Below are 26292 nucleotides of genomic sequence, written 5' to 3' on the forward strand. Positions count from 1 at the left end.
TTTGCACTTGCGGAGATGTCAGAGGTGTTCCTCTTGAACCTTTGGGTGCCAGAGCTTGCAATGACCCTATGATTGTGGCAGTTAGGTACAGCCACTGGGGGTGGTCAGATATGTTTTAACTTTTTAAAAATTTTTTTATCTTTTTTAAAGATTGATTTATTCATTCATGAGAGAGAGAGAGAGAGAGATACACACACAAGCAGAGACAGAAGCAGGCTCCATATAGGGAGCCTGATGTGGGACTGGATCCCAGGACTCCTGGATCACACCCTGAGTTGAAGGTAGACGCTCAAACACTGAGCCACCCAGGCGTCCCATAACCTGTTTTTTTTTTTTTTAATGGGCTTTATTTTTTGGAGCCATTTTAGGTGAACAGCAGTACTGAGGAGAAGGTACAGAGGGTTCCCACATACCTCCTGCCCCTACACGTGCATAGCCTCCTCCACTACCTACATTCCTTCCAGAGTGGTATGTTTGTTACGATCGCTAAACTGATGAGGGCATGTTGTTATCACCTAGAGTCTATAGTGTACCTTAGGGTTCACTTTTGGTGTGCATTCTATGTGTTTGGATAAATGTATAGTGACACATGTCCACCATTATGGTGTCATATGGAGTGTTCTCCCTGTTCTAAAAATCCTCTGCTCTGAAGAATCTTCTTAAAAAGGAATGGGATCTGGCGGCCCCGGTGGCTCAGCAGTATAGCGCCGCCTTCGGCCTAGGGCCTGATCCTGGAGACCTGGGATCTAGTCCCATGTCGGGCTCCCTATGTGGAGCCTGCTCCTTACCTCTGCCTGTGTCTCTGCCTCTCTCTGTCTCTCATTTAATAAATAAATTTTGAAAATAAATTTATAAAAAGGAATGGGATCACCCTAGCAAGCTTTCTGATCTATCTCACTAAATCTGAATAATTTCCCTTTGAGGTAAAATCCAGGAATCCTAAGCCATAATCTCCTTCATAAGAGACCTCGCCATTCATCTTTGTATCCCCTTCAGTGCCATCAACTCACTATTTGGTGAAAGAGGAAACTAGGGCTTGCAAACAGTCATAGAATCCCAGAATGATGCCTTGCTGTGAGCACTTTGCCCCCCAAAAGCTTTTCTCATGTGTCTTTGGCATTTCCAGGCCTCGAGAAGCCTGTGTAAGCATCCAGCTTAATGAGTGGACACCATAGTCATAATATGTATGACATTCTTGCTGTGGAAACTTCTAAGCCAGCAAACAGAAACCCCTATGTTCAGGAAATCATCAAGAACTAATGGGTTGATCAGCTATATGACAATACTGTGTGGCATCAGGTCATCCCAAGAACCAGGATCTACAGAGCCAAGTGATAGCAAGTGGGGGTATTTGGTAGAAGAGAAACTCAGTGTTCAATATTTAGCCCTTAGCACACCATGCCTGTCACACAGGTCTTAGCTCATTTAGTCCTGGTGGGAATGCTGAGTTTAAGTTTGATTTTTTTTTTTTGCATCCCCACCTTCCAGGTGGAAAATCTGAGATGGCCAGGAAGTGGACAGGCTTAGACAGGCGAGTCTTCTTTCTTCCTGCTCTGAGCCAGTGTTCTTCTACCTGTTAACTGTCCCCCGCCTTTTCCCACACATTGGGAAAATACCCCTACAACATTTTATTAAGATTTTATTTACTCATGAAAGAGAGAGAAGCAGGCTCCATACCGGGAGCCTGATGCGGGACTCGATCCCAGGACTCCAGGATCACGCCCTGGGCTGAAGGCAGGCGCTCAACCGCTGAGCCCCCCGGGCTGTCCTGCAACATATTTTTAGGAGTGAAACCGCATGGTCCTCGGAGGGCAGCGATGGGAGCGGCAGCATCACCGGGAAGCTCCCACCCTCGGCCCTTCCTTGCTCTCTCCGTCCCGAGGAGCGCGCACTTGTTCCTCCCAAGCACAAGTGTGTGAGTAACCGGTACCTGAGAAGCCTTGCTTTTTAAGGAAGTCCCTGCTTGAGTTGCATCCTCTGCGGCCCTCCAGGTAAACAGGTGAGGGGCGGCCCGCAGATTCGGTTTTGCAGGCCACTGCCCGGGGGCTGCAGGGGGAGCGCGGGCCGGGAGGCCCCCCGGAGGCTCCGGTCCGCGCGGCGGCGATCCAGCCCGGCGCTTGTGCGTGTCCGCGGGCCGCGCTCCCGCCGCCGCCGCCGCCGCGCTCCCGGGACTCGGCCGCCGGGCTGGGCGCGCGGCCCACGGTCGCTCCACGCCGGCCCCCGCCCGCCCGCCCGCCCGCCCCGCCCCGGCGCGCATTTCCATTTTAAACCGCCGCCCGCCCGCCCTCGGCTGCAGCCGGCGCCGCTGCCCGCGTCCCGGCCCGGGAGTGGCGGGGCTGCGGGGCGCAGAGCGGGGCGCGGAGGCCTGGAGGCGCGAGCCGGCCCCGCGCCGGAGACAATGAAGCCGCGGGCGCCGCCGCCCGCCCCGGGCCCCGCGCGCCGCGCCCGCACCTGCCGCCGCCCCCGCGCCTGACCGCCCGCCCCGCCCATGGCTCGGCGCCCCGGGCCCGGACCCCCGCACTCGGGCCGCGCCGCGCACCGGCCGGCGGGTGCCTCGGGCGCAGACCTCGCGGCCTGAGCGCCGCCCTCGCGGCCGGCGGGGGGCGTGGGCCCCGCGGCGCGCCCTCCCTCCCTCCCTCCCCTCCCTCCCCTTCCCCCCCCCCCCCCCCCCCGGCCCGGCCCGCGGCGCGCTGGAGGCGGCGGGGCCCCGGCGGGCGGCGCGCTGGAGGCGGCCGCGGCGCCGGCGACATGTACCTGCTGGACGGCGGCGAGCCCGCGCCCCCGCCCCCGCCCGCCGACGCGATGCCGCGCGGGGCGCCCCGGAAGACCGTCTACCGCATCTCCGTGACCATGGTCAGGAAGGACCCGCTGGCCGCCCCGCGCCCCGCTCGCAGGCCCCGGCCCCAGCCCCGGCCCCGGCCCGCGCGCTCCCCGGACGCCCCCGGGCGGCTGCTGGAGGAGGCCGAGGCCGAGGCCGAGGCCGAGGAGGCGGCGGCGGCGGCCGCTGAGGACCCCGAGGGCCGCCGGCCGCGCGCCTGGGCCTCCCGCACCTTCCGCACCCGCAGCACCGGGCAGCTGGAGCTCGGGCGGCTCCGGCCCTGCGCGCGCGCCCCGCACCCCGCGGCCCCCGAGGCGGCGCCCGGCAGCCCCGACGCGGACGCGGACGCGGGCCGGGCCGCGCCCCTGCGCCGGAGCCTCAGCTGCAGGCACTGGGGCGGCCCCGAGGCGCCGCGGAGTCGGGCCCCGGGCCGCGGGAGGCGCCACAGCAGCGCCGGGAGCCTGGGCTGGGCGCCGGGGGGCGAGGCCGCGGCGGACCCCGGGACGGCCCCGGAGCCCCCGGAGCCCGCGGCGCCCGCGCAGCCCGCCGCGGAGAAGCGCAACACCCTGGACGTGGGCGAGGTGCTCAGCAAGAACGCGGCGCTGTCGGAGCTGGAGCGCTGGGAGCGCAGCCAGAGCAAGAACCGCACGCTGGACAACAGCGACCTGCAGCGGCTGGAGCGCGCGCGCGCCGCGGCCGCCTCCGAGCACCGCCTGCTGCGCTTCTTCAGCGGCATCTTCGCGCGCAGGGACGGCGCGCCCGGCGCAGGGCCCCCTCCCCGGGGCGGCGCCGCTCGGCCCCGCGGCTACTTCAGCAGCCTGCGGCGGGCCCCGGCCGACGCGCACTCGTCCAGCGCCGAGAGCATCGACGGGTCCCCGCGCAGAGGTGGGCAGCGCGGCCGGGGGGCGGGGCGGGGGGCCTGGCCGGCCTGGCAGGTGCGCGCGGACCCGGGAGCCGCCACGCGGGACTGCGGAGCTCCCCCTTGCCCACGGGGCGCGTCCGCGGCAGGCGCTGCGCGTTGCCGAGAGCTCGCCGGCCCCGCTGTGCGCTGGCGGCCGGGGGCACCTGTGCGCCGCGGGAGACTCGGCCCTGCAGCCGCTGGCTGGCTGCACAGGTGCTGCTGCACGGCCTGGAGCAGCAGCCTTCCTCTCGGCTGGTTGCTTTCTCCCTCCCTCCCCAAGCCTACCCCCCCCCCCCCTCGTAGGCGCGACCATCTGTGAGGGCCATGGTTTGGCAGCTCTCCTCTCTTGGGTTCCTGCTAAAGATGCTGCACCCCGGTGGTCAGGGATACAGGCCTCTCCCCGCACACAGCCTCCGGTGTCTTAGCAGGAGCGCGAGGCTGGGACCGGATTCTGTGTGCAAGCAATGCAACCTACCATACAGGGAGGATAAATAAATAATCACAACCCCGAAGCCTATTCCGAAACTTCACTTCCCCGTTGTCCTGTGCCCTCCGACAGGGACCTCATTAGGAGAGGTTTTGAAGGGAGGTGTGACCGTGTTCTCTTGCAAGCGTTGGATAATCTGGTGGTGTTTGGAGGTCGGAAGTTGCAAAATACAGATGCCTTCCGAGTGAGAGTGCAGGGTCATCACCCTACAGGGAAGAGGCTAAGGCTGAGTGGAGGTGCTGGGTTGTTACACCCTGCTCTTGTTGGAGGTGGAGGGTGTGGAGAGAGATACTGTCCCCTTACAGTCACCGCGGAGAAGTCTGTTAGTAACATGCCTGTGCTGATTAGCAAACCCTGCTGCTGCTGCTGCGAGAGAGGAGGTAGGTGAAGCACTGCAGCATGGGGTTTTAATTAGAGATTTTCAGCTGGTGACTGACCACACCGGGAGAGAGTATTCCTCCCTGGGGGGTTTCACAGGTTAGCTGACTGCCCAGGGTGAGTATTCAAACAGCTGTTACAAAGAAATCGCCCACCTCTGCAAAGCATTCTTAAGGTAAAATGAAGATCCGTAATGTTATGTTGTAACATGCTTCTGATGAACCTCAGAATGTGCTAGAGCGTATTTGAAATTAAGCATCTAGTACAGGGTAGTAGAGTTAAAATCTGAAATTTTGGTAAGGTTGTGACGCAAAGTTACGTGTTGCAAGGCTTGCATTAGTTTAACTTGCCATGCACATCTGGGGGTTAATCTGCTCTTCTGGAATGTTTGGGAAGGGACTGTGACTCCATCCCTTCCTGCCTGCCCTTACCATTCTAAAAAAATGAGGAGTTATTTTGTTAAAGTTGGTTTGTGTCAAGTTGCTACTCCTGTTCTTTGTGTTCCTGAAGTTCAGGGCCAGGTTCTACCTATAATAGCAGGCTGGGTCTTTGTTTTCCTGGGTTTGGTGAAAATAGTAATTAGCTGCTTGGGTTCCAGACAAGTACCGTGGTGGGGGTGGCGGGTGATGGGAAATGCACACACATGATTTAGATTGAACACATTTCATTGTGCTGCCTATTGCTGCAAGTTAGAAATATTGGGGTTTGGATATTTGTGCCCTGGTCAGATGGACTGATAATACTTTTGGTAAGTATAGGTGTGGAGTGTGTTGGAACTTTTCCCTTGAGGGCGGTGTAAGATGATAATAGTAATAATCATAATGACGCCTGGTTTGTTTGTTTCTTGTGGCCAGCCCCTCTCGGGGTGGAATTACTTTGGTCTGAGACATATCACTAGTTAGCGTTGTGGGTTGTGTGGAAGAACTGAATGTGAATGGACTGGATTATAGCACCCACAGTCCGAATTCCAGGACCTCACTTTACTCTGAAGTTCTAGGTAATCACAGAAAAAGCCGCATCTCTCACCTGCCTTTGGCTATAAGGCCTGGAGCAGGGTCTGTGTTTTGGGGGTTTGGTAAGGTCCGTGGCTCTTACTACAAAGGTGCATGCAGCCCCTTTATTACACTGTTTACCTTTTTCTGTATTTGCTTCCTCTGATATAAATTGTTCAGAATTAGGTGCTATTTAAGTGAGGTTTTGAATTTAAGGTAAAATGCTATGAAGTAATAACACTTCAATGCAGTGGAACCCAGGCTCAATTTCCCTGTGTCCAAGGGCACAGGTCCACAAAGTCTTTCTTAAACCATGGAGCCAGGTAGGCTTGCAAGACTTAGAAAATTCGGATCTTAGGAAGGTAAAATGCTGTGTGTTACAGAACACCGCATGGATAGTGGGGCAGCCTTCTGCAGTCAGACACTAATAATGTGCAGCAAAGCCTGAGATGCTCACATTCAGCGTGATAAATATGCTTTGCCGTTAAGAGTCTTCTAAGCATTTGTGGATAAAGCTTCCATCTTCAGCCCTTCGTGGATTTCAGAACTATTCTGAAACCAAAACGCAGTATATACATCATGAATAGCATCTCTAGCTTTCTTTAAGTCTTGGGCCCCAATGTATTAAAATTTGAAGTTCCTTCAAGTATAAAGGAAATGAGAGGACGCTTGTCATTGAGGCAGGTTTTCCTTTCCTTCGGCTCCTTCAGCTATTAAATTGTGAATTGGCTATGGGAAGATAACTTCCAAAAACAAGTAACTATTACATCAGATAGTTTACTTGGCTTCTTAGAATTGCGTGGTTCATCTTAGACAAGGTGCCTACACTAGTAGTGGGGAAGGACGACAGTCTTTTAAAACACACAGGCTTACACATCACGTGCATATATGGTTTTTCCTGTATTCTTAAGGCATTAAGATGAAAAGATTGGAGCACCTGCTTTTGTAGGATGGTTCTCTTGTACCTTTTAATCCCTATTGAGGCTTTTCTGCTTCCTTTGACTGTTACACACCTGCTTCCCAGAGACTCATGGCCGATTCCCCCCCTTCTAACCATTGGAGGCCCCAGAATGTTTCCGAGCCCTCTGTGTCGGATCAAGGGCAGTTTCCTATTACGTGATACCCATGTAGCAGGGCAGAGTCTGTTGACACAAGTATAACTTAATGCAAAAAAAAAAAAGATCTAATAAGTGATTGATTATATTGTAGGGTGTTACTCCTGGCACATGCTGTCTGCATTCCCCCTGCCTGCCGGTACTCCCTGGAACCAGCTGCAGGCAGTGCTCATGTAGGGCTGCAAGTGTCTTCGGGATATTCTGTTGCTGTCCTCCAGGATTGATTGCAGCAATAAAGTGATTCATTGATAACCCTGACTGAGGTTAGCTTTTTAAATTAGTAATTTATAGCTGATTTTTGACAGCACGTTTTTTACGAGTGGCTTTGTTCTTTAATTTCTGATTTCCTTCATTTCTGTCGCTCAACTTGTGCAGCTTGATAGACTGTTTTACAGTTTGGGGGGGGGGAACCTTCAGAGGAGAAAGAGAGGAAGCAGTAATTAAATGAAATAGAAATTACTGAAATAACTTGGTACATTTTTATTTTTTAACTTGATTTGTTGCTGAAAAGGACATACATGATTTTAAAGATACAGTATAATTCAGAGTTTCTCGTTTGAAACACTTTAAACTAATTATGTACTCCGTATTTGGGAAATCACATGCTTTTTTATAAATGACTCTAGATGGTAATTTAGGAAAATCTTCATTGTTTTTGTATAAGGTCAGATTGCTTTCCTGGAGAACAGAGCAGCCCACTTGGGATCCAGGCAGAGCTGCCTCGACAAAGGTCAGCCAGGGACGCTCTAGGCAGGCCCTGGAGGTTTGGACGGTGTCTTGCTGCATTAATTTCCTCAATGTGGAGTCCATGTTTCAGCATACCCACCTGTTAGCACCTTTCTTTAGGTCAGCCTGGGCCCGGAATATCTTGACACCAAAGAAATGTTTGAAAGTACATCTGCAAGAGAGGTCTTAAAATTTCTTACCAAATCAATTGGCGTCTTGCAACAAAATCTGGTTGGTTATATAATTAATAAATGTGTTTTGTTTGGAAGTAGAAGACTCAACTGTTAACCACCGGTAATACTTAACCCCCCCCCCCCCTTTTTAGTTGTCTTGGTTTTCTGTTGTATTAACAGATATTTATTGGGTTTCTGTGGTATGTTATGAACAGGAGGAAGGAGCTAGAGCTAATTAAAGCATAAGTCCTGTCTACTGGAGTCCCGATAGTCTTTTGGGGGATGGAGAAGTTCTAATAAATCACAATTTTCATGGGATACTTAGGGGAAGGTATTACTGTATTTCTCTGCACAACATACCTCCGTTAGAGCGCTGGTAATCCCAGTATGTAGTAATAACCTCATTTACATACTTGCCAGTTCTAATAGTGGATCCCTCCTGGGCATTACCCATGTTATTTCTCTTTTTACCACGGAGTTAAGAGTACTGTGCTTGTTGGCTCCTGGATTTATTATTATTATTATTATTATTATTTTTAAGATTTTTAATTTTACTTGAGAACGAGAATGTGCGTGCACATGAAGCAGTGAGGAGAGACAGAGAGAGAAAGAGGGAGACGCCCCACTGAGCAGGGAGCCTGATGTGGGACTCGATCCCAGGACCCTGAGATCATGACCTGAGCCGAAGACAGATGCTTAACTGACTGAGCCACCCAGGCGCCATGGCTCTTGGACTAATAAGAGCCAATAAATGTTTGTGAGTGAGATTACTGAGAGGACTAGGGGACACAACAAGGGAAGCAATGCTCTTGAGCAGGAGAAGGAGTTAATGAAGACCTCACAGAGGGATAAAATGCTTTGGGTCTTGTAGGATTACTAGGAGTTTAAAAGAGAAGATTCTCCACCAGCAGGTTGGTTGGAGTTTCTGTAATTAACATCTAAGAAGTCATTCCTGTTCCTTAAATCTATATGATTAGCGGGGATCCCTGGGTGGCTCAGCGGTTTAGCGCCTGCCTTTGGCCCAGGGCATGATCCTGGAGTCCCAGGATCAAGTCCCAAATAGGGCTCCCTGCATGGAGCCTGCTTCTCCCTCTGCCTGTGTCTCTGCCTCTCTCTCTCTCTGTGTCTCTCGTGAATAAATAAATAAAATATTAAAAAAAAATCTATATGATTACCAACATCAAGCATAGGAAAGGACATTACAGCTTCCACAATGAGTTTTGCTTTGTTTATGGTAGGAAATCTCCTTTAGGCTGTTTTTTTTTTTCTCTTTCATGATTTGAAACAGTCATTAATTTAAAATGATGTCACAGTAAAATAAGAGTAAATAAAGGTTTTCTTTATAAAGGACAGTGACTGAGAGAGAAAGTATGTACAGCTGTAGTTCTGTCCCCAGGTGATGAACAGAATTGGTATTAAGGTCAACAGATTAGCAAAAAGAAGGGAGATTATTGTCTTTGGATCATTTTGAGAGAAGTACCATCTGCCCGCCATAGTTCTGCTCTGGGCTTTGTTCAGCTCAAATCCGAGTCGGCTGTGGGTGTCGATGTTTGTAGGTGACGGCCCTGGAAATTCTGTGTCTGGTTAGGTTTTTCAGTTGACAGAGGCATTCACATCAGTCCTCTTCACTCCTGTTAAGTAAGGATTAACATACATGCCTCTATAATTAAACATATGTTGGTCCCCGTCCATAATCTCTCGTTATTTCCATTATTTGTAGTTGGTTTTCGATTCTAACATCACTGATGGATCTAAAGACTCAGAGCTTATGGAGAAAATCAGATTTTCTGGGTTGGAAAGTAGACCGCTCTGCTCACTCATTCTGCACCGGGCGCCTTAGTGAGAGGCTTGTGAAAGGGATCCTTTGGCTTCTCGTTGTCTAACAAACGCAGATCGTTATAAAAGGTGCATTTCAGTCGGCAGGAGTGAAGGGAAAGTGAAGGTCCCTTTCCTGCACAGTCCTCTGCTGGGGGTCGTACCAAGTCCTGAATCTGTTTCTGCTGTGATAGAAGGTGCAAGACTTTGCAGGCCACGGTGTGCCGCTCGTTTGGGTGAGCACGCGGGACTGCTCCCTTGGTTCGGTGGATTGTCTTTGAGTGCCAGTGGGACATGGTCATTGGAGCAGACGCTCACTTGTTTGAGATGGTCATCAAAGGGAGTCTTGTGTCCCCTCTGTGGCTGTCCCTGCTGACCAACTCCAGAATGTGGAGTCCCTGCACGATGCCCCCAGCCTTTATTCTCTCCAGTTCCTCTCCCAGATCAGACTCACTTAGATGCCACTTCTTCAGCTGATGGGGCAATAGCCGGGATTTATCCAGTTTGTAGCTTCCTGTTCATTTAGCAAGGGCTTTGTTTTTTAAGTTTCTATTTATTTGACAGAGCACACAAGCAGGGGGAGCTGCAGAGAGAGAAAGAGCATCAGCTCCCCGCAGAACAAGGAGCCTGACACGTGAGGCTCCATCTTCCCAGGACCCCGGGAACACGACCTGAGCGAAAGGCAGATGCTTAACCCACTGAGCCACCTGGGTGCCCTTAGCAGGGGCTTTAAAGCAGCCAAACACCAGTCGGTCTGTGAAGTATGTGAAACAGGATTCTGGACTTAGGGATGCTTACCTGTGATTTGCTTTCCAACAGCTCACGTCCCGCTGCCTTAGAAGCAGGCACAGTTGCTGGTGTGGGAGCGAGGCTGCTTCTATCTCCTTCCATGCCATGCAGCAAGCTCATCCGTAGCTCCCAGATACTTGGAGCCTCCTTCTTCTGATGCCTTTAGTTCCCAAACTAGAATCCCCACCGTCTGAGACTCTGATCCTTCCTGTATTCAAGAGTAGGGACCGAATCTGGTTTCTTGATCTGGTTCATGGAAGATTCTGGAAGCTGAGTTCATTGAAGACACTGGAGATTTCTAATTTGAAAGGGAAGCGTGGGAGCATGGAGACTTGTCTGCCAGTATTTGAGAAGCAGACATGAGAAGGACCCAGTAGTCAGCACTGACGAGGGAAACTCCCAGGGAAAGGGATTTTTGCCTCAGAAGTAGACAGGCACTTCCTAAGCCCTCACACTGTGGAACAGGCCACCTTCTCGTGAAAAGTTCCTGTCCCTGGAGGTGTCCGAGCCTAGGCCGGCCGGCAGGGGTATGCGGAAGGGGTGCTGGGTTTGTTGTCTGGGGGCTTAGAAAGCCTCATCCCAGTTTTAAGGTCAAGAGTCCCTTCAGGATCTAGGATTTTGATGCTTTTGTACCTGGTGTTCTCGTAGGAAGTGACTTTCTCCCAAGCTCCAAGGAATTTCTTCGTCCTCTTGCTTGTCTGCAAACCCGCCCCCACTGGGGCTCCTGCTCTCTTCTCCTGGCTGATCTGAGAGGTGATAAGAGCTCTGCTGCCCAGAAAGAGTCTCCCTCCCTGTCCCCTTGCCCCCCTGTCCCCCAGCTAGAACTTACTGGGTTCCTGTTGGGCCATTGAGCCCCTGGAGCTCCTGATGCTGTTTGTACCAGGGTGGTGGCAGATGTCTGAGCGTGGCCTCAGAGCATGTCCTCCTTGCTCACTTTCTCTGGGTGCCCCCACTCAGGGGCATGTGAGTGATCCCACAGAGGTGGCGAGAAGGAATGTTCTACGCAGCCTGGGAGATTGTCGGTTGCTGTGTGGAGAAGCAGAGTCGGTGGGGTAGGTTTAGTCTGGCTTTGGCTGCGACACGCAGGCTAGCACCGTGCCCCCATGTGTCACGTAACTGCCCTGAGCCCCATCGGCCTCCTGCGCTGAGGGAAGGCGTTTACCCCCCACCTGGCTAACTCTCGCCGAGGCCAGAGCTGGGCGTGAGAACACGTGCTAAGCCGTGTGGCTCCAGGCATCGGCTTTGCTTTACAATTACTGCCTCTGAGAGGTTTTGCAAAAGACCCAGGGATAGAAAGTACCGAATATGTGGATGTGCTTGGATTTACAGATGCGCTATGAGATGTGCCTTTCCCCGGGTGGGACAAGTGCCCTCCCCAGGCTACGGCCAGTGTAAATCCACTTCGTATTTTGTCTTCAGTACGTCACCCTGTGTTTCTCACAATCTGCAGTTTTAGCTGCTGCTTTTTCAGTGACTGCCACAGCGCCTTCAAATCAGAAGCCAGGAGAGCAGTCCTCTTTTTTTCTATGGTGTCGTTTCCCCCCCCCCCCCCCCCCCGCCCTTCTTTATTCATGTCACTAGAAGATTTCACTGTTCGCCGCCGCATATGGATTCCTGTCATTCCTGATCCAAGCCAAGGACGTGTTTATTTCAGAAAGCCTTTCCTTGTCCCTGTTCCTGGTTCCCCCCGGAGGGCTGGCAGCCCGACAGACCTGCGTGAAGAGCAGAGGGCCCCGTGTCCCTGAAGGAAGACGCCCCCTTCCCGTTCTAGTGACTGATCGTGCTCTTGGTGGTGATATGGCCCTGGTATGACATGTTCGTCAAGTTTATTCGGTGAAGTATTTTGTAATAAAGATCACTTGGAGCATTCCACAGTATCTCGCAATATTTAGGTTTTCCCAACTGTAATGACACAGATGGTGTCATTGGACCTGTGTTGCTCTCAAGCTGACGTTCTGACTCGCTTTTTTACGTACAGATCTTCCTGGGCTTAACGGTGGGGCAAGGGGCAAGGTGCCGATAAGCCCGTTGTAAGTTGAGAACGTCCTCAGTCGAAAATGCATCTGATAGGCTAACCCAGCGCCGTCAGTGCGCTCAGGACACTTCCCTTGGCCTGCAGTTCAGCAGGATCGTCCGACGCAAAGCCTGTGTGATGATGAAGTGCTGACTGTCCCGTGCAGCGTGCTGAATACTGGGAGTGACAGACACAGTGTCTTCGTGGACGCAGGACGGTTGCGAGTGTATTGGCTGTTGACCCTGTGATCCGTGGCTCCCTGGGAGCCGCTGCCGGCCTGGGACCCGAGTAGGATTGGACCGCATGTCGCTACCAGCACGGGCTCGACTGAATGCGTTTGGTTTTGCGGCCTCGTGCGTCAGGGACCCTCCGAACAGCACTACTGCCTTGATAAAAGCACCGAGCTTGACCGTTTGCTAGAACATAGAACATGCTCATCACTAGTACCTGCGAGAAATCCTAGTGTGAGAGGCCTTTTGGGTTTAAATGTAAGAGGTGAGAGTGCGGGGAGCTGGCTCCAGGGCTGGGCTTCCTTGTAGGGACCCTCACCCATACGACTGAGGAGAGGTGCTGAGGTACCTGCGTAAGGTGGAGAAAATCTGCTTTGTCCGTGGACAGGGGCTCAAAGATTAAAAACTGGGCAGGGATCCCTGGGTGGCGCAGCGGTTTGGCGCCTGCCTTGGGCCCAGGGCGCGATCCTGGAGACCCTGGATCGAGTCCCACGTCGGGCTCCCGGTGCATGGAGCCTGCTTCTCCCTCTGCCTGTGTCTCTGCCTCTCTCTCTCTCTCTCTCTCTGTGACTATCATAAATAAATAAAAATTAAAAAAAAAAAAACTGGGCAGCTTTGAGCAGAAGTTAGGGCTTTGGTCTGGCTGTGGCGGAAGCGTCGAGCCTGAGCCCAGTGGTGGTGGGATGGAGTGGGGCCTGAGCCTGAATGCCCGTGTGCGGAGCGTGAATGCCCATGAATCAGGGTCCAGGAGCCCCTCTGGAAGCTGCGGGATTAGGCAGTGCCTTTGGGTCTGTTCATTTGGACCAGTCTTGGGCAGCGCTGTGTGATGGATGCCCCCATGGGCTGTGTAAAGGGGACCCAGGTGAGGGCAGAGGTCTGGCCTCCCCGAGGCTTTGTCTCTGCATGGCAGCAGCTGACATACGTTTTGACGGGTTCTGATGCTCAAAGTGTGCCTTCTGGTAGGTAGCTCGTGGCGCTTGTCATCCTCTTATCGGGAGTGTTGTTCTGACAGTTCTCATGCAGGGTGTCACCTTCAGGCCTCGTCAGGAAAGGCACGGGCTAGTGGGAAGAGAGGCTGCAGGCCCCCCAGAGGCTGTGCCCAGAGTCCTACTCCGTCACTCACTGCATCACCCTGAGCGCACTGCCCGTCTGTACACTGGGCTGACTCGGGGCCGTGGCACCGGGTGGGGTGACCAGCACCCACAGCTGCGGTTCAGGACTCGGTGGCCACACACTCTTCTTTTCCTCCCAGCTGCTCAGTCTGCTGCTCCTCCTACACTCACCCCGACTATTGCACGAGTCTCCCCGCAGGAGGGGAGCACACGCTCTGGAGGAACGCTGTTTCCCGTCCAGTGCTGTGGTCTTGAGCTCGCTTCTCCCAGTGCAATTAGCCGCCTTGTCTGCCCCCTTCTCCTGACGCAGCCAGACACACAGCCACATAGGAAGGCGTTTGTCTCTTTCCGGACCCATTCAAGTTTGAAGGCTTCGCCTACCTGTTCTTAAACTAAAAAGATCTCAAGAGTAAACATCCAGGGGCCCCTGGGTGGCTAAGTCAGTTGAGTACAGGACTCTTGGGGTCGTGAGATCGAGCCCCGCATCGGACTCTGTGCTCAGTGTGGAGTCTGCTCGTGATTCTCCCTCTCACTCTGCCCCTTTCCAGCACACCCCCCTCAAACTAAATAAATCAATCTTGAAAAAATAAATAAATAAAACAACTGAACGTCAAATGCAGTAGAACCTAAAAGCCTGATGCAGTTAACCTAATTTTGTATCCGTCGCCAGCCGTGACCAGTGCTTAGGAAGTGGTGCACCTGTGGCACAGCTGGGTTACTGAGTTCTGAGAGTCGGTCAGTACGGGGGGAGCAGGTCCAGAATGCGAGGACTCGGGAGTGTCCTGTTCTCTGCACGCACAGACGTGAGTCAAGCCTGCAGGGGGTCTGACTTGGTTTGCGCGTGTTCACAGTGCGGTATCGTGATGCTCCGAGGCTTCAAGTCCGCCGTGCTGTCCCCTTGGGAAGGGCACTTGCATGTTTACAGTACTCACGGGGGTTTGGTCACAAGCACTTGCAAGTTCTGGTTCACAGGAAGGCGTTTTGAATGACCAAGTTCCCAATGGATCCCAAAGGCCTGGTGACTTGGCTCCTGTCCCCTTGTCGTGCAGGTCAAAGGCCAGGTGGGCACTGCTGACCCGACAGCGTCCCCTGGCCTCTGCTTCCCGTGTCCAGAGACTGGAGGAGCCCTCGCTCTCGCTCTGCAGTGAGCATGATTATCATTCTCAGCAGAAGGACCTGGCCATTTGCTCTCCGACAAATCCACGTTCCTAAGGCAGTTAATTTTCTACACTGCAGGAGATTTTTGTGGCATTTCCTTTTCCTTAAAGTCTTAAGGTAGATGTAGATCCCGAGGCAGGAGATTAAATTCTGCATTTCCATCAGGCGGCGGTTTTGGTGTAGCGTTCTGGGTGGCACGTGGCAGCGGACCCCGTCCACGCTCCAGATCTGCGCCCCCGTGCCGGGCTCGGAAGCCTGACCCTCATTTGTAGTGCGTGTTCCTTTGGGGTGACAGCGTGATCTGTGTGGACGATGCCGCGTAAATCCATGAGAGGTCATTCACCTTGGACCCTGCCGCTCTGTTGCCGGTCGAGGGGCCTGCGTCTTAGGGGTGGGTTTCTGCCCGTGCCTGCTGGGGTCTGAGGTCCTGGGCGTGAAGCACCTGCCAGCCCCGGGAGTCGGCGGGGGGCTCAGTCGCCTTTTGTGTTGCCCGCCCCTCTGCTTCAGACACATTTCTAGGACCGCCCCCCCTCCCCGGGTCTTTAGTGTGTCCTGCACACTCAGGCCACCATCAGGACTCTCCCATCCCACCTGGTCAGACCCCGGGCCTGCTGGGCTCTGCGGTGGCGCATTTCCAGAGTCAGGTGGTGGTGGGGACTGGAAGCTTTCCCTTCTGTTGTGTGTTGTGACTGTGCGTGTGATGGCTCGTGCACCTGTGACTAGCCCAGGGAGTTGCCACCACTGGAAGGAAAGCCGCCCTTTATTCTGGGGACATGGCCCTCCGGAGTGCCTAGCAGTGCAGGGAATGACCTTCGGGTTGCTCAGGTGACAGCTCAGGGGAGCAGAGCCTGCACACGGCCAGACCGGGCCTCGTCCTACGCTCTGCCCTGCAGTGTGTGCTCCTGCCACCCGACTGCCACTTGAGGAATGGAACCGGTCATGCTATTTTTAGACCCGTGTCGCTGCTGTGTCCCATAAGGCAGTGGCAGCGCGGCAGCAGCAGCCACACCCTGGAGTGTTTCCAGGCTGGCGCACTTGGAAGCACAAGGTGCATCGCTGATTCCAGCAACAACCCTGGGAGGTGGAGGTGGATTATCATATCACTCCATAGGTCAGTAGGATGCTTCTCTAAAGAGAGACAAACAGAAACCCACCGTGTGGCCTTTGGCAGATGACCCCTCCCGCTGCCTATCCTGGATGCACCCCTCTTTGTGCCCTGTTGCACCCGGTGGCCCTGGGCGCCGGGCAGCATGTCCTTAATGCACACCCCATGGGCTGGCACCTTGGGAACTTGCCGCCCTCCGAGGGCCCTCTGGGTCTCTGACACCATATCGCTGCCCTCGTTATTCTGCAGAGACCAGCAGGCTGTGTGTGTCCATGTGCCCCAGGACCTCACGGTTTGGGCCTCGGGGAGAGGAGGCAGAGAGGCTTGTGCAGGAAAACGATGATATGTTGAAGCCACAGCAGGAGCACGGCATGGTGGTGGCGGTGGCTTTGTCCCGTGCGGCGTCCGGAGGTCTCAGGTCACTTTGGCGGCTGCCCTCCTCCCCTTCCATTGTCATTTCAGACACGTAATTTCTTATGGCCCCCGCATTGGCAGGTAGGGGTCTTCCCCCACCCGCTGCCCCCATCTCAAACTTGGTGAAAGATCGGTAGCATTTCCAGGGCCCTGGCATTTGTGGGGCTGCTTCGGAGCAGCCCTGGAGCGAGGATGGGACGTCGGTAGATGGCCCCGCACGGCTGTGCACCTGTGGTGCCCGGTCGCGCCCGTGGCCCCGAGGGTGGCAGGCTGGGCCGCTGCTGCCCCAGCAGGACCCTGCCCGGGAGTCTTCAGAGCTGAGATGTCAGGCTGGATTCTTTGCTTTCTGGCCTGTTACCGAGCACTTCAGGGCCTTTAGTGGTATTTACAATGTTTTGGTTTTTAAAAATTTTTATTGAAGTAGGCTTGACATAGTGTTGGATTAGTTTCAGGTGTACAGTGTGGTGATTGGATGAGTCTGTATGCTACTCCTCGCCACGACGAGTGTGGTTACCGCGTCGCCAGATGACGTCATCACAGTATTAGTGACTGTATTCATCATGCTGAGCTTGTCATTGCTGTGACTTACTTATTTTATATCTGGAAGTTTGTACCTCTTAACCCCCTTCACATTGTCCATCCCACTACCTCCCCTTTGGCAATGACTGGTTCTCTATATTTATGAATGTTTTTTTTTTTTTTTTTTAAGATTTTATTTATTCATTCATGAGATACACAGAGAGAGGGAGAGAGAGGCAGAGACACAGGCAGAGGGAGAAGCAGTCCCCATGCAGGGAGCCTGACGTGGGACTTGATCCCGGGACTCCAGGATCATGCCCTGGGCTGAAGGCAGCACTAAACCGCTGAGCCACCGAGGGATCCCTGTTTTGTTTTATAAAGATTTTATTTATTTGAGAGCACACACACGCACGCATGGGAGGGGAGAGGCACAGAGAGACATTCACGAGCAAGCTCCATGCTGAGACACGGGGCTTGATCTCACAACCCCGAGATCAGGACCTGAGCCCACATCAAAAGTCGAACGCTTAACCAACTGACTTAAGCAGCTGAACTACTCAGTCACCTCTGTTTTCTATTTTATTTTATTTTATTTTATTTTATTTTATTTTATTTTATTTTATTTATTTATTTAATTTTTTATTTATTTATGATAGAGAGAGAGAGAGAGAGAGAGGGGCAGAGACACAGGCAGAGGGAGAAGCAGGCTCCATGCCAGAAGCCTGACGTGGGATTCGATCCCGGGTCTCCAGGATCGCGCCCTGGGCCAAAGGCAGGCGCCAAACCGCTGCGCCACCCAGGGATCCCTGTTTTGTTTTTTAGATTCCACGTATAACTGAAGTCATATGGTCTTTGTCTTTCTTGACTTACTTAACATAATACCTTCTGTGTCCATTCACATCCATATTGTGGCTGATGGCAATACCTCATTCTTTTTTATGGTTGAGTAATATTCACGTGTATGTGTACATATGCATGTATGTGTGTACATCTTTATCCTTTCACATACCTGTGGACTCCCATTGCATCCCTGCCTTGGCTATTGTAAATGATGCTGCAGTAGACATAGAGGTGCATCTGTCTTGAATTGGTGTTTTCATTTTCTTTGGGGAGATGCCCCCGTAGTGGAATTACTGGATCATATGGTATTTCTAGTTTTAATCTTTTGAGAACCTCCATATTGCTTCCGCAGTGGCTGCACCAGTGTGCGTTCCCATCAGTGGTGCATGAAGGTTGCTTTTTCTCCATATCCTCGCCAACACTTATTTCTTGTGTTTTTGATTTTAGCCATTCTGACAGATGTGAGCTCATTGTGGTTTTGGTTCGTGTTTCCCTGATGATGAGTGATGTCGAGCATCTTTTCATGTGTCCATTGGTCATCTGTATGTCTCCTCTGAAGAAATACTTACTGAGATCCTCTCCCCATTTTTTTTAAATATATATTTTTTAATTTATTTATTCATAGAGACACACACACACACACAGAGGCAGAGACACAGGCAGAGGGAGAAGCAGGCTCCACGTAGGGAGCCCGACTTGGGACTCGATCCTGGGTCTCCAGGATCACGCCCTGGGCTGCAGGCAGCGCTAAACTGCTGCACCAACGGGGCTGCCCCCTCTCCCCATTTTTAATCATATTATGTGTTTTTCTGGTATTGAGTTGTCTAAGGTGTTCATGTATTCTGGATACTGACCCCTTATTGGATATGTCATTTGCAAATCCTTCTCCCATTCAGTAGGCTGCCTTTTTGTTTTGTTGATGGTTTCCTTCATGGTGCAAAGCTTTTTATGTTGGTGTTGTCCCAGTAGTGTATTTTTGCTTTTGTTTCCTTTGCCTGAGAGGACCTCTCCGTAAATACCTTGCTGAGGTCAATGGGCAAGAGATTACTGCCTGTGTTTTTGTTTAGGATTCTTATGGTTTCAGGTCTCACATTTAGGTCTTTAATCCATTTTGAGTTTATTTTTGTGTGTGGTGTAGGATAGTGGTCTGGTTTCATTCTTTTGCACGTAGCTGTCCAGTTTTCCCAGCACCATTTATTGAGGAGACTGTCTTTTCTCCATTGTATAATCAGGTCTTTGTGTCATATATTCATTGACCATATAAGCTTGGGTTTATTTCTGATTCTCTGTTCTGTTGATCTATATGTCTGCTTTTGTGCCGGTTCCATACTGTTTCATTACTCAAGCCTTGTAGTGTATCCTGAACTTGAGGATTGTGAACGCCTAGCTGTGTTCTTCTTTCTCAGGTTTGCTTTTGGCTATTTGGGATGTTTTGCAGTTCTATACAAATTTAGGGTTACTGTTCTGTTTCTGTGGAAAAGACTATTGGTATTTCGGGGCACCTTGGGTGGATCACTTGGTTAAGTGTTTGCCTTTGTCTCAGGTCATGATCCCAGGGTCCTGGGATTGAGCTCCGCATCAGACTCCTTGCTCAGCAGGGAGTCTGCTGCTCCCTCCCCCTGGGCTGCTCCCAGCCTACTTGGCTTGGGTGCACGCTCTCTCAAATAAATGAAATCTTTAAAAAAAAAATACTATTGGTATTGATAGGATTGCGTTAAATCTATAGATTGCTTTGGTAGTATGGACATTTTAACAGTATTGATCCTTCCAATCCATGAGCATGGAATACATTTCCATTTATTTGTTTTGTCTTCAGTTTCTTTCATCACTGTCTCACAGATTTCAGACTACAGATATTTTCATCTCCTTGGTGGCTTTATTTTTAGGTATTTTATCTGGTATATGGTGTTTTTTTTTTAAATGCTTCTTCTTGTTTTCCTTGGACTGATTTTATGTGATGGTGGATAGATCTAAGACTTGCATGTGTTTGATGAGTGTGATGTGATTGTAAATGCAGGGGTGACTACAGACTCCTCATCCTCCCTCCTCACTGGCTTTCAGGCATTGCTGACACGAGTCCCGTCTCCTGTCATCAATGAGCCCAAAGGTGCTTCTCTTATCCCGTCCTTGGGTGAGGAGGCATCTGGGCTACCTGACCCACACCTGGGGCCAATGCAGTGGCCTCACTTCTCATGCTCAGAGGACTTGATAGGCATTTTTTTTTTTAATTTTATTTATTTATTTGAAAGACCCAGAGAGAGTGAGAGAGAGAGAGAGTGAGCACAAATAGGGTGAGGGTAGAGGGAGAAGCAGACTCCTGCTGAGCAGGGAACCTGATATGGGACTCGATCCTGGAACTCCAGGATCATGACCTGAGTTGAAGGCAGGTGCTTAACTGACTGAGCCACCCAGGCACCCGAGTATGCATTTCCAAAACAACCTGGAAGGTCAGAGCTAGAAGGACCTTGGCCCTCCCGCTTCCCAACCATAATCCCTGTCTTTCTGAAGGTAGAAGCAGTACCTGTTGAAAGGCCTGGACCAGGTGGGCTCCTGAGGCTGCAGGCAGGTGCAGGAGTGGGGCCTGTCCCATACACCCACACCTCCTTCCCTCTTGGCCTGCAGGCTCATGTTTGGTTCCAGAGGCAGAGCCCCGATTAGATTTGATATTGCACATTTGAGACATTGAGGCACAGGTTTAGTGTAAAATAAAATCGATAAGCAAGAAGCAAAGTATGTTGTATTCTTAGCCCCTGCTGGAGCCCGTGCCTTCGGTCCAGTAGTAATATTGGTTTTGAGAAGTCCAGACCAATGATTTTATTTTGAGAGTTCTAAATTCAGCCATGTAAACACTGAGTCTGAGCCTGAGGGTTCAGCATGGAGTCGTGGCTGCTATTTTAAATATGCCAGAAGCCTTCTTGGAAATCACTTGATGCTGGTTTTCCTCTGCTGAGGCTGTGAGCTGGGGATCTCAGAGGGCTCAGATCCGAGGGCTGGAGCCCTGCGTTGGGGGTTGTCTACTAGGAGATCCTCTCCTTCCCCCCAGATCCCATTCCCCAGGCCAGGCAGAGCCCAGGCGAGCGTTCCTCTTCCTGAGGGTCCAGGCTGTAGGGTCCACTGCTGCCCTGGGAAAGGCTGGCGCCTCGGCAGATGGCTCTGCTGCTGCTCATCCAGGGAGGGGACAGGTGGGCCTTTGACTCTCCTAGGCAGGAATTTCCACCCATTTCCATTGTAGCAAACAAAAGTAAACTGATATGCTTCCAGCCTCAAGTTGAGGCATCCAGGAGTCTGTGGCTGGCTCTGATTCACCTTCCACCTCCCTCCCCCCACCACAGAGCAACGCTTGGTCTAAGCTGGTCAGATAAGCATGGTTAGTTGTTGGCAGGTGCTGCACTGCCCCTTCCTTCCCCTGTCTGTGTGGCTTCCAGGTGCCCCCTCACCCGCCCCCCCACCCGCGGGGATGAAGCACTTACCACACTTGGGGCCAGGGGCTGATGAGCTCCAGGGAGCTGGAGGAAGGGGGGGGATGCAAAAGTAAATTTCCTAGTACACCTAAACTGCAGCATGTTAGGAAACTTCAAAGACTTGAACACCATCATGATAGCTAGTTGCAAGGTAGACCAAATTACCAAAACCATAAAGCTTTGTTCGGAGGTTGTAAATCAGTGAAACAGAATGACTTCAGACACCAGATATGCGCATCTACCCCAGGGGCTTTGTATCCTAAGCCAAACACTGAGGGGGGCCTCCTTGGCAGGCTCCATGGGAACAGCCCCTGCATGGCCAGTGACCATCATGGGTAGGTGTAGACGCCTCTGGGTAGGTTCCCCTCACCCCCACCCCTGCGCCTCTAGCCTCTCCCCAGATCTGAGCTTGCTGTCCACCTTCCCTCTGCTCCGTCAGCTAGACACCTGGCCTCCTGTTGCGTCTGGTCCCTCAGTGCCCACCCCAACCCGCCCCAGTGGTGCTGAGAGGGCTGCTTTTCTCTACTCCTCTCCTGTCTGCTTTCCTCCTTCCATACCTCCACCACTGGGTCTGCAGGAGTGGGAGGGGCCTTCCAACCTGTCCTCTGCAGCCCGGTCTTGCACATCAGGCAAAACGTGTGACTTATGTCACCTTTTCAGCCTAAAGCCACCAGCTGACTTCCACTGCCAACACGATAATATCTGACCTCTCCAACAACGTGATGTCAAGGCATGCTTCATCCCGTTCCCTTCCGTCCCCCTCCTGAGTGGGGCCTGCCCCTCTTCCTCTGTGTGCCAGCGTGTAGATGCCCAGCGCTTCGGAGAAGCCTTTCTGCTGGCCCTCCCCGAGCCAGCCTCCCCCCAGACAAGAGCTCTTGTGCTCCTGCCTAGCATGCTCATGGTCTGTCTTCACACTTCTCTTTGTGAGCTTGTTGGTCATCTACTCTAGACTGATGCTTCCCGAGGGTAGCATCAGGTTGGAGTTGGTCATGAGTGTCTCCGTAATTCATGGCATGGGGCCTGGCTGCAGGAAGCCTGGGTGAATGAGTGAGTCAGTGAGTGAGCAGTAGTACGTGCTGTGGGCGGCTACGTCAGGAAACTGGCCGGGTGCCGTGAACGGGGGAAGTGCTGTTACCTGTGTTCCCTGTGTCAGACTCAGCGCCTCCCTGGGTCTGGCTCTGTGGGCTGAGAATCTTCGTGGTGGGAGCTCTGTGTATGTTCTGCAGCATTTCCCATTGGGTACAGCCGTTGTGGGAGGTCAGCTCCTCCAGAAGCCAGCTCTGCAGGGAGAGCAGCATGCAGGGCATTTCCTGAGGCCTGCTCTTGGGAGGAGGGTGGCTTTGGGCTGCAGTGCAGCCACCAGAGGGGTTTAGATACCCTGAGGAGGTCGGCAAAGTCTGACTGGACTGGGACAATTCTCAGTGTCCCAAGTTAGGTGAGGGGGCCGGGCCTTCATACCCATGACTGATCTGTGTGCCTTTCAGGGGTCACATCCTTGGGCTGCCCCACTCTTCACTCCCAGGGCAGTCACTGGAGGAGTCTCAGCCACCAGCACTCCACAGCCAGGCACTGAGGGCAGAGGGAAGGATAGAGCCCCACCCATGTGGTCGTGCAAAAATAATCCTGAAAACTCCTTATAACCTCCTTAGAAGTAGTACTTGGCCATCCTACCAAGTTGAGAATTGATCTTAGCCTTTTTTTTTTTTTTTAAAGACTTTATTTATTTGAGAAGGAGATCAAGTGAGCAAGAGAGAGAGCACATGAGCTGGGGGCGGGGCAGAGGCGGAGGGAGAAGCAGGCTCCTCGCTGAGCAGGGAGCCCAATGCGGGACTTGATCCCAGGACCCCAGGATCATGACTGGTCCAGAGGCAGACACTTCAACGACTGAGCGGCCCGGGTGCCCCTGAATTAGCTTTTTTTTTTTTTTTTTTTTTTTTTTAATTCTTGCATTGAACATCTTCTGTCTACTAGAAATATTTTTGGTTTGTCTGCAGTAGGAGCAGGTCCTATGTGTTGCTCCCTAGCAGGCGGTAATTGATGGCTTTCCCATTTGGAAAATACAGCAGTTTGAATGTCTCCTAATTTTGTAAAATATATCGAACATTTCATAAAAGGTGAAAGAGATCGCTATTTGATATTGGAAGGGAGTATAGGTAACTGTCCATTTAGCTTTAAGGTTTAGTAGCATAAAGAATAATGAAGACAAGGATTAGGAAGCCTGCTTCTGTACACCTGCTTGGTTCCTGGTGTGGTCAGACAGCGGACACTCCTCAGACTTAGGCCACGTTACTAGACGTGGGTCGGCACCAGGAAGCGTGGGGACTCCGGTTCCTTCTTCCCAAATCTGGCTGGCTTTACCTGCACGGTATTCACAGGGATGCCCAGCAGAGCCTCCTGGTGCAGCATGTTTGCTGAAGCGACCGCGAGCTGTACCAGGTGGGCAGAGAATGCTGATTGGGGGGGAGGGAGAGGGTGGCCAAGCAGCGGCCCAGAGCTGGGGAACAGATACATCACAAGAGCTCATGTCTCTTATTTTACTATTAAATGGACTTTGCAAATTCATGACCAGGTTGGGATCTCTGACCTTCATAGTCTGAGGACTGAGCATCACAGAACTGGTGGGGACCTTCTCCCGTGTTTCCTTCTTAATCATGCTCTGTGATGCCCGGACGGTGAGGCTGACCTTTAAAGCCTCCATGGTTTGCCTCTTTGATCACCAGGAGGATGAGGCGTCTGACACTATAGTTCTTAGACGCAGAACAAAGGCGCTACTCCGGAGAAAGTATTACTGCCTTTTCGTATTACAGAAATAATATGTGCCCTCAGCAGAGAATTAAAACAGGACCCAAATCACTGAAAGAGATAAAATCCCCCTGCGTCCGCCCCTCGGAGAAGCCTCTGCTGTATGATCGGTTGGATAGAACTCCAGACAACCTTTGCAGCTGTTGGTATGCTGTCCATCTAACTAAATACCTGGTGTACATCCGTGGGCTCAGCTGACGTGTCCTGTAATGCAGTCTTTATGCTCAATGTATTCTGTATTCTATTTAATTTGTTGTGGGACTTTCTCATGCATGGCCAGGCTTTGTGCCGGGCATAGTAGCTTGTGGGGTGAGGCGTGCCCCCGCGCCCCCAGGCCATGACAGCAGCGACTGCTGAGCGGAGCAGGGCGCCCAGGGTCAGGTGCAGCGTGGACACTGTGCTGGGGGATAGAGGGGAGAGGTGGTACCAGGAGACCATCTACGCGCACAGGACCTTGAGAGCACCAGGCCCGAGGAACAAAGCAGATGAGCAGGGTGGCGACTGTCCTTCCCAGGGGGCTTCACGAGCAGGCTGAGGTGGACACTCGGAGGTGCCACGTGGCATCATCAGGCTGAGGTGCTGATGATGCCCATGACCGTCACCAGCCCATCTGCGTGGACTTCATGGTCACGTCCCTTTCTGTGTGATTCTTCTGTGCTGAGAACAGAGGAGGGTTGAGAAGGAGCAGGCCTGGGGGGCCAGGCCTGGCAGTCCCACAATGGGCGCTCCCCTGACCCGGAGGACGGTGAGGTTGGCACCCTTGTTTGCTTTTCCAGTTCTTGCCCGCCACCTGCACTGACCCCAGATGTCAGTGACAGAGGGGGACCCCGGTCACATGGGGTCCTGGAGTGCTCATTGGGCATTTAAGTATGACAATGGAGGTGACCTGGCGTCTGTCCTCTGTGGCTGCCAGCATAGTCCTAGATGTGAGGCCTCAAGCGAGCCCACGGAGAGGGAGACGGATCCGTGATGTTGGCCGGCACAGCAGACCACTGCCAGGACCATGATTAGATTTGCCGGGCATCACGAGCTAATGGGCAGTATCTTAATCATGTAAGGCAGCCACAGAATTGGTTGTGGCACCGTGAAATCACTGCCCATTTCCTGTCCCTGGGCTGCAGATTTATTCTGTGTGGGGAGGAATCATTCAGGCTAATCCCAAGATGAGCCCTGTCCCCCCCCCGCCCCGCCCAAAAGAACTACCCCTTTTGCTCCAGTTTGTTTTGACTTGCTTTTATCGACATTAGGTTGAGGGTTATGTTAGTGGAAGGCCCTGACGAGGCCGTGGGAAAGATCCGGGTCCTCTGAAGCCTCCCTGGGGGTCAGTGTGGGTCCACTTCGGTGAGAGGCGCTCGTGGCTGTGTGGGTAGAAGGCTGTTCCTGCAAGAGAAGAGCCCAGGATGTGAGATCCAGAAGGCCCCTGACGACGAGATTGAGGCCCAAAGAACCGAGATGACTTGCCCCAAATCGCCAGGCTGTTGGGTGCAGAGCGTAGGTCTGAAGCAAGCGTCCCCACCTTCCAGCGAACCTGTCCCCCGAAGCTCCTGGAGAAGCGGCTGACCCGACGGACTCCTCGCAGCCCCAGAGGGAGTGATGTTTCTTGGCGGTGGTGACAGAGTGGACTCTGTGCCTTCTCTCTCCGTGGGGCCCAGGGACCCCGCCAGGGCTCCCGGGAACAGGTGAATTCTGATCGCTCGACCTCTGTCCTCTTCCGGATTCATTGTCCTCTAAGATCAAGCCATCCCTCATCAGAAACATCGGTTGCACCATGAATTTAAAAATGCACACTGGCCATGTACATACATTTCTTCATAGAATTCAGACTGCCTGGCCGGGTCCGCTCCAGCTCAGGACTGACACATCCTGTATACGAATTGCACACCTTGGGGCTTGTTCTCCTCGATTTTCTTCAGATTTGATTTAACCAGGGGAAACTGCCTATTTCAGCTTCGTCTTCACCTCCACAAGTACAGTGGGTGTTGCCTGCCTCTGGCATCTAAGCCGCGCGGTAGAAATTCCCCCTTAATCCTTGGGTCCACGCAAAGCTCCGTAAGAGAAGCAGTTGTAAACCATCTCAGAAAAGCGGCTGTGAATTTAACCTGCCGATGCTGTTTTCCCTCGTAATTTCTGATTGCTGCCTTTTTATCACATGCCCTTGTTTCAACATCTGCCTTTTCAAGGATCCTGCAGTTTGATTTGAGGTGTTAAAATGTTTTCAAGTATCCTTAAAAAAAGTCTTTTCACAGTTTTAAGTCTTGTAGAAGCTGACTGGTCTGAGAGACAAGGTTCTGCTGCTTCTTAGAAGTGCCAGGAGCCACCGGCAGGAGACCCAGTGTCCTTGGCCAGGACGCCTGGCGTGGTGGCCGTGGGGCCGTGGCCCGGGTGTTGCTAGGATCACTGTGTCGGGACACTTCCTACAGAAGCCCTGTGCAGTGGATGCCAT

General features: G+C 52.7%; 1 protein-coding gene across 10 annotated transcripts in view; it reads left to right on the plus strand.

Moving 5' to 3' along the window:
• AGAP1 (ArfGAP with GTPase domain, ankyrin repeat and PH domain 1) overlaps positions 1 to 26292 on the plus strand; it is a 529933-nt gene that overhangs the window by 141337 nt on the left and 362304 nt on the right. For 2 of the 10 annotated variants that reach the window (XM_072796781.1, XM_072796782.1), the window contains exon 1: positions 2738 to 3703. The exons of the other annotated variants lie outside the window; for them this stretch is intronic. In XM_072796781.1, the coding sequence (XP_072652882.1) occupies positions 2749 to 3703 (955 nt within the window). In that variant the 5' untranslated portion in view covers positions 2738 to 2748. Of the gene's footprint in view, positions 1 to 2737; positions 3704 to 26292 lie in introns of those variants that run through there. 10 annotated transcript variants of the gene reach the window in all.

This window comes from Canis lupus, chromosome 24, assembly GCF_048164855.1.
Source record: "Canis lupus baileyi chromosome 24, mCanLup2.hap1, whole genome shotgun sequence".
NCBI classification, from domain to species: domain Eukaryota; kingdom Metazoa; phylum Chordata; class Mammalia; order Carnivora; family Canidae; genus Canis; species Canis lupus.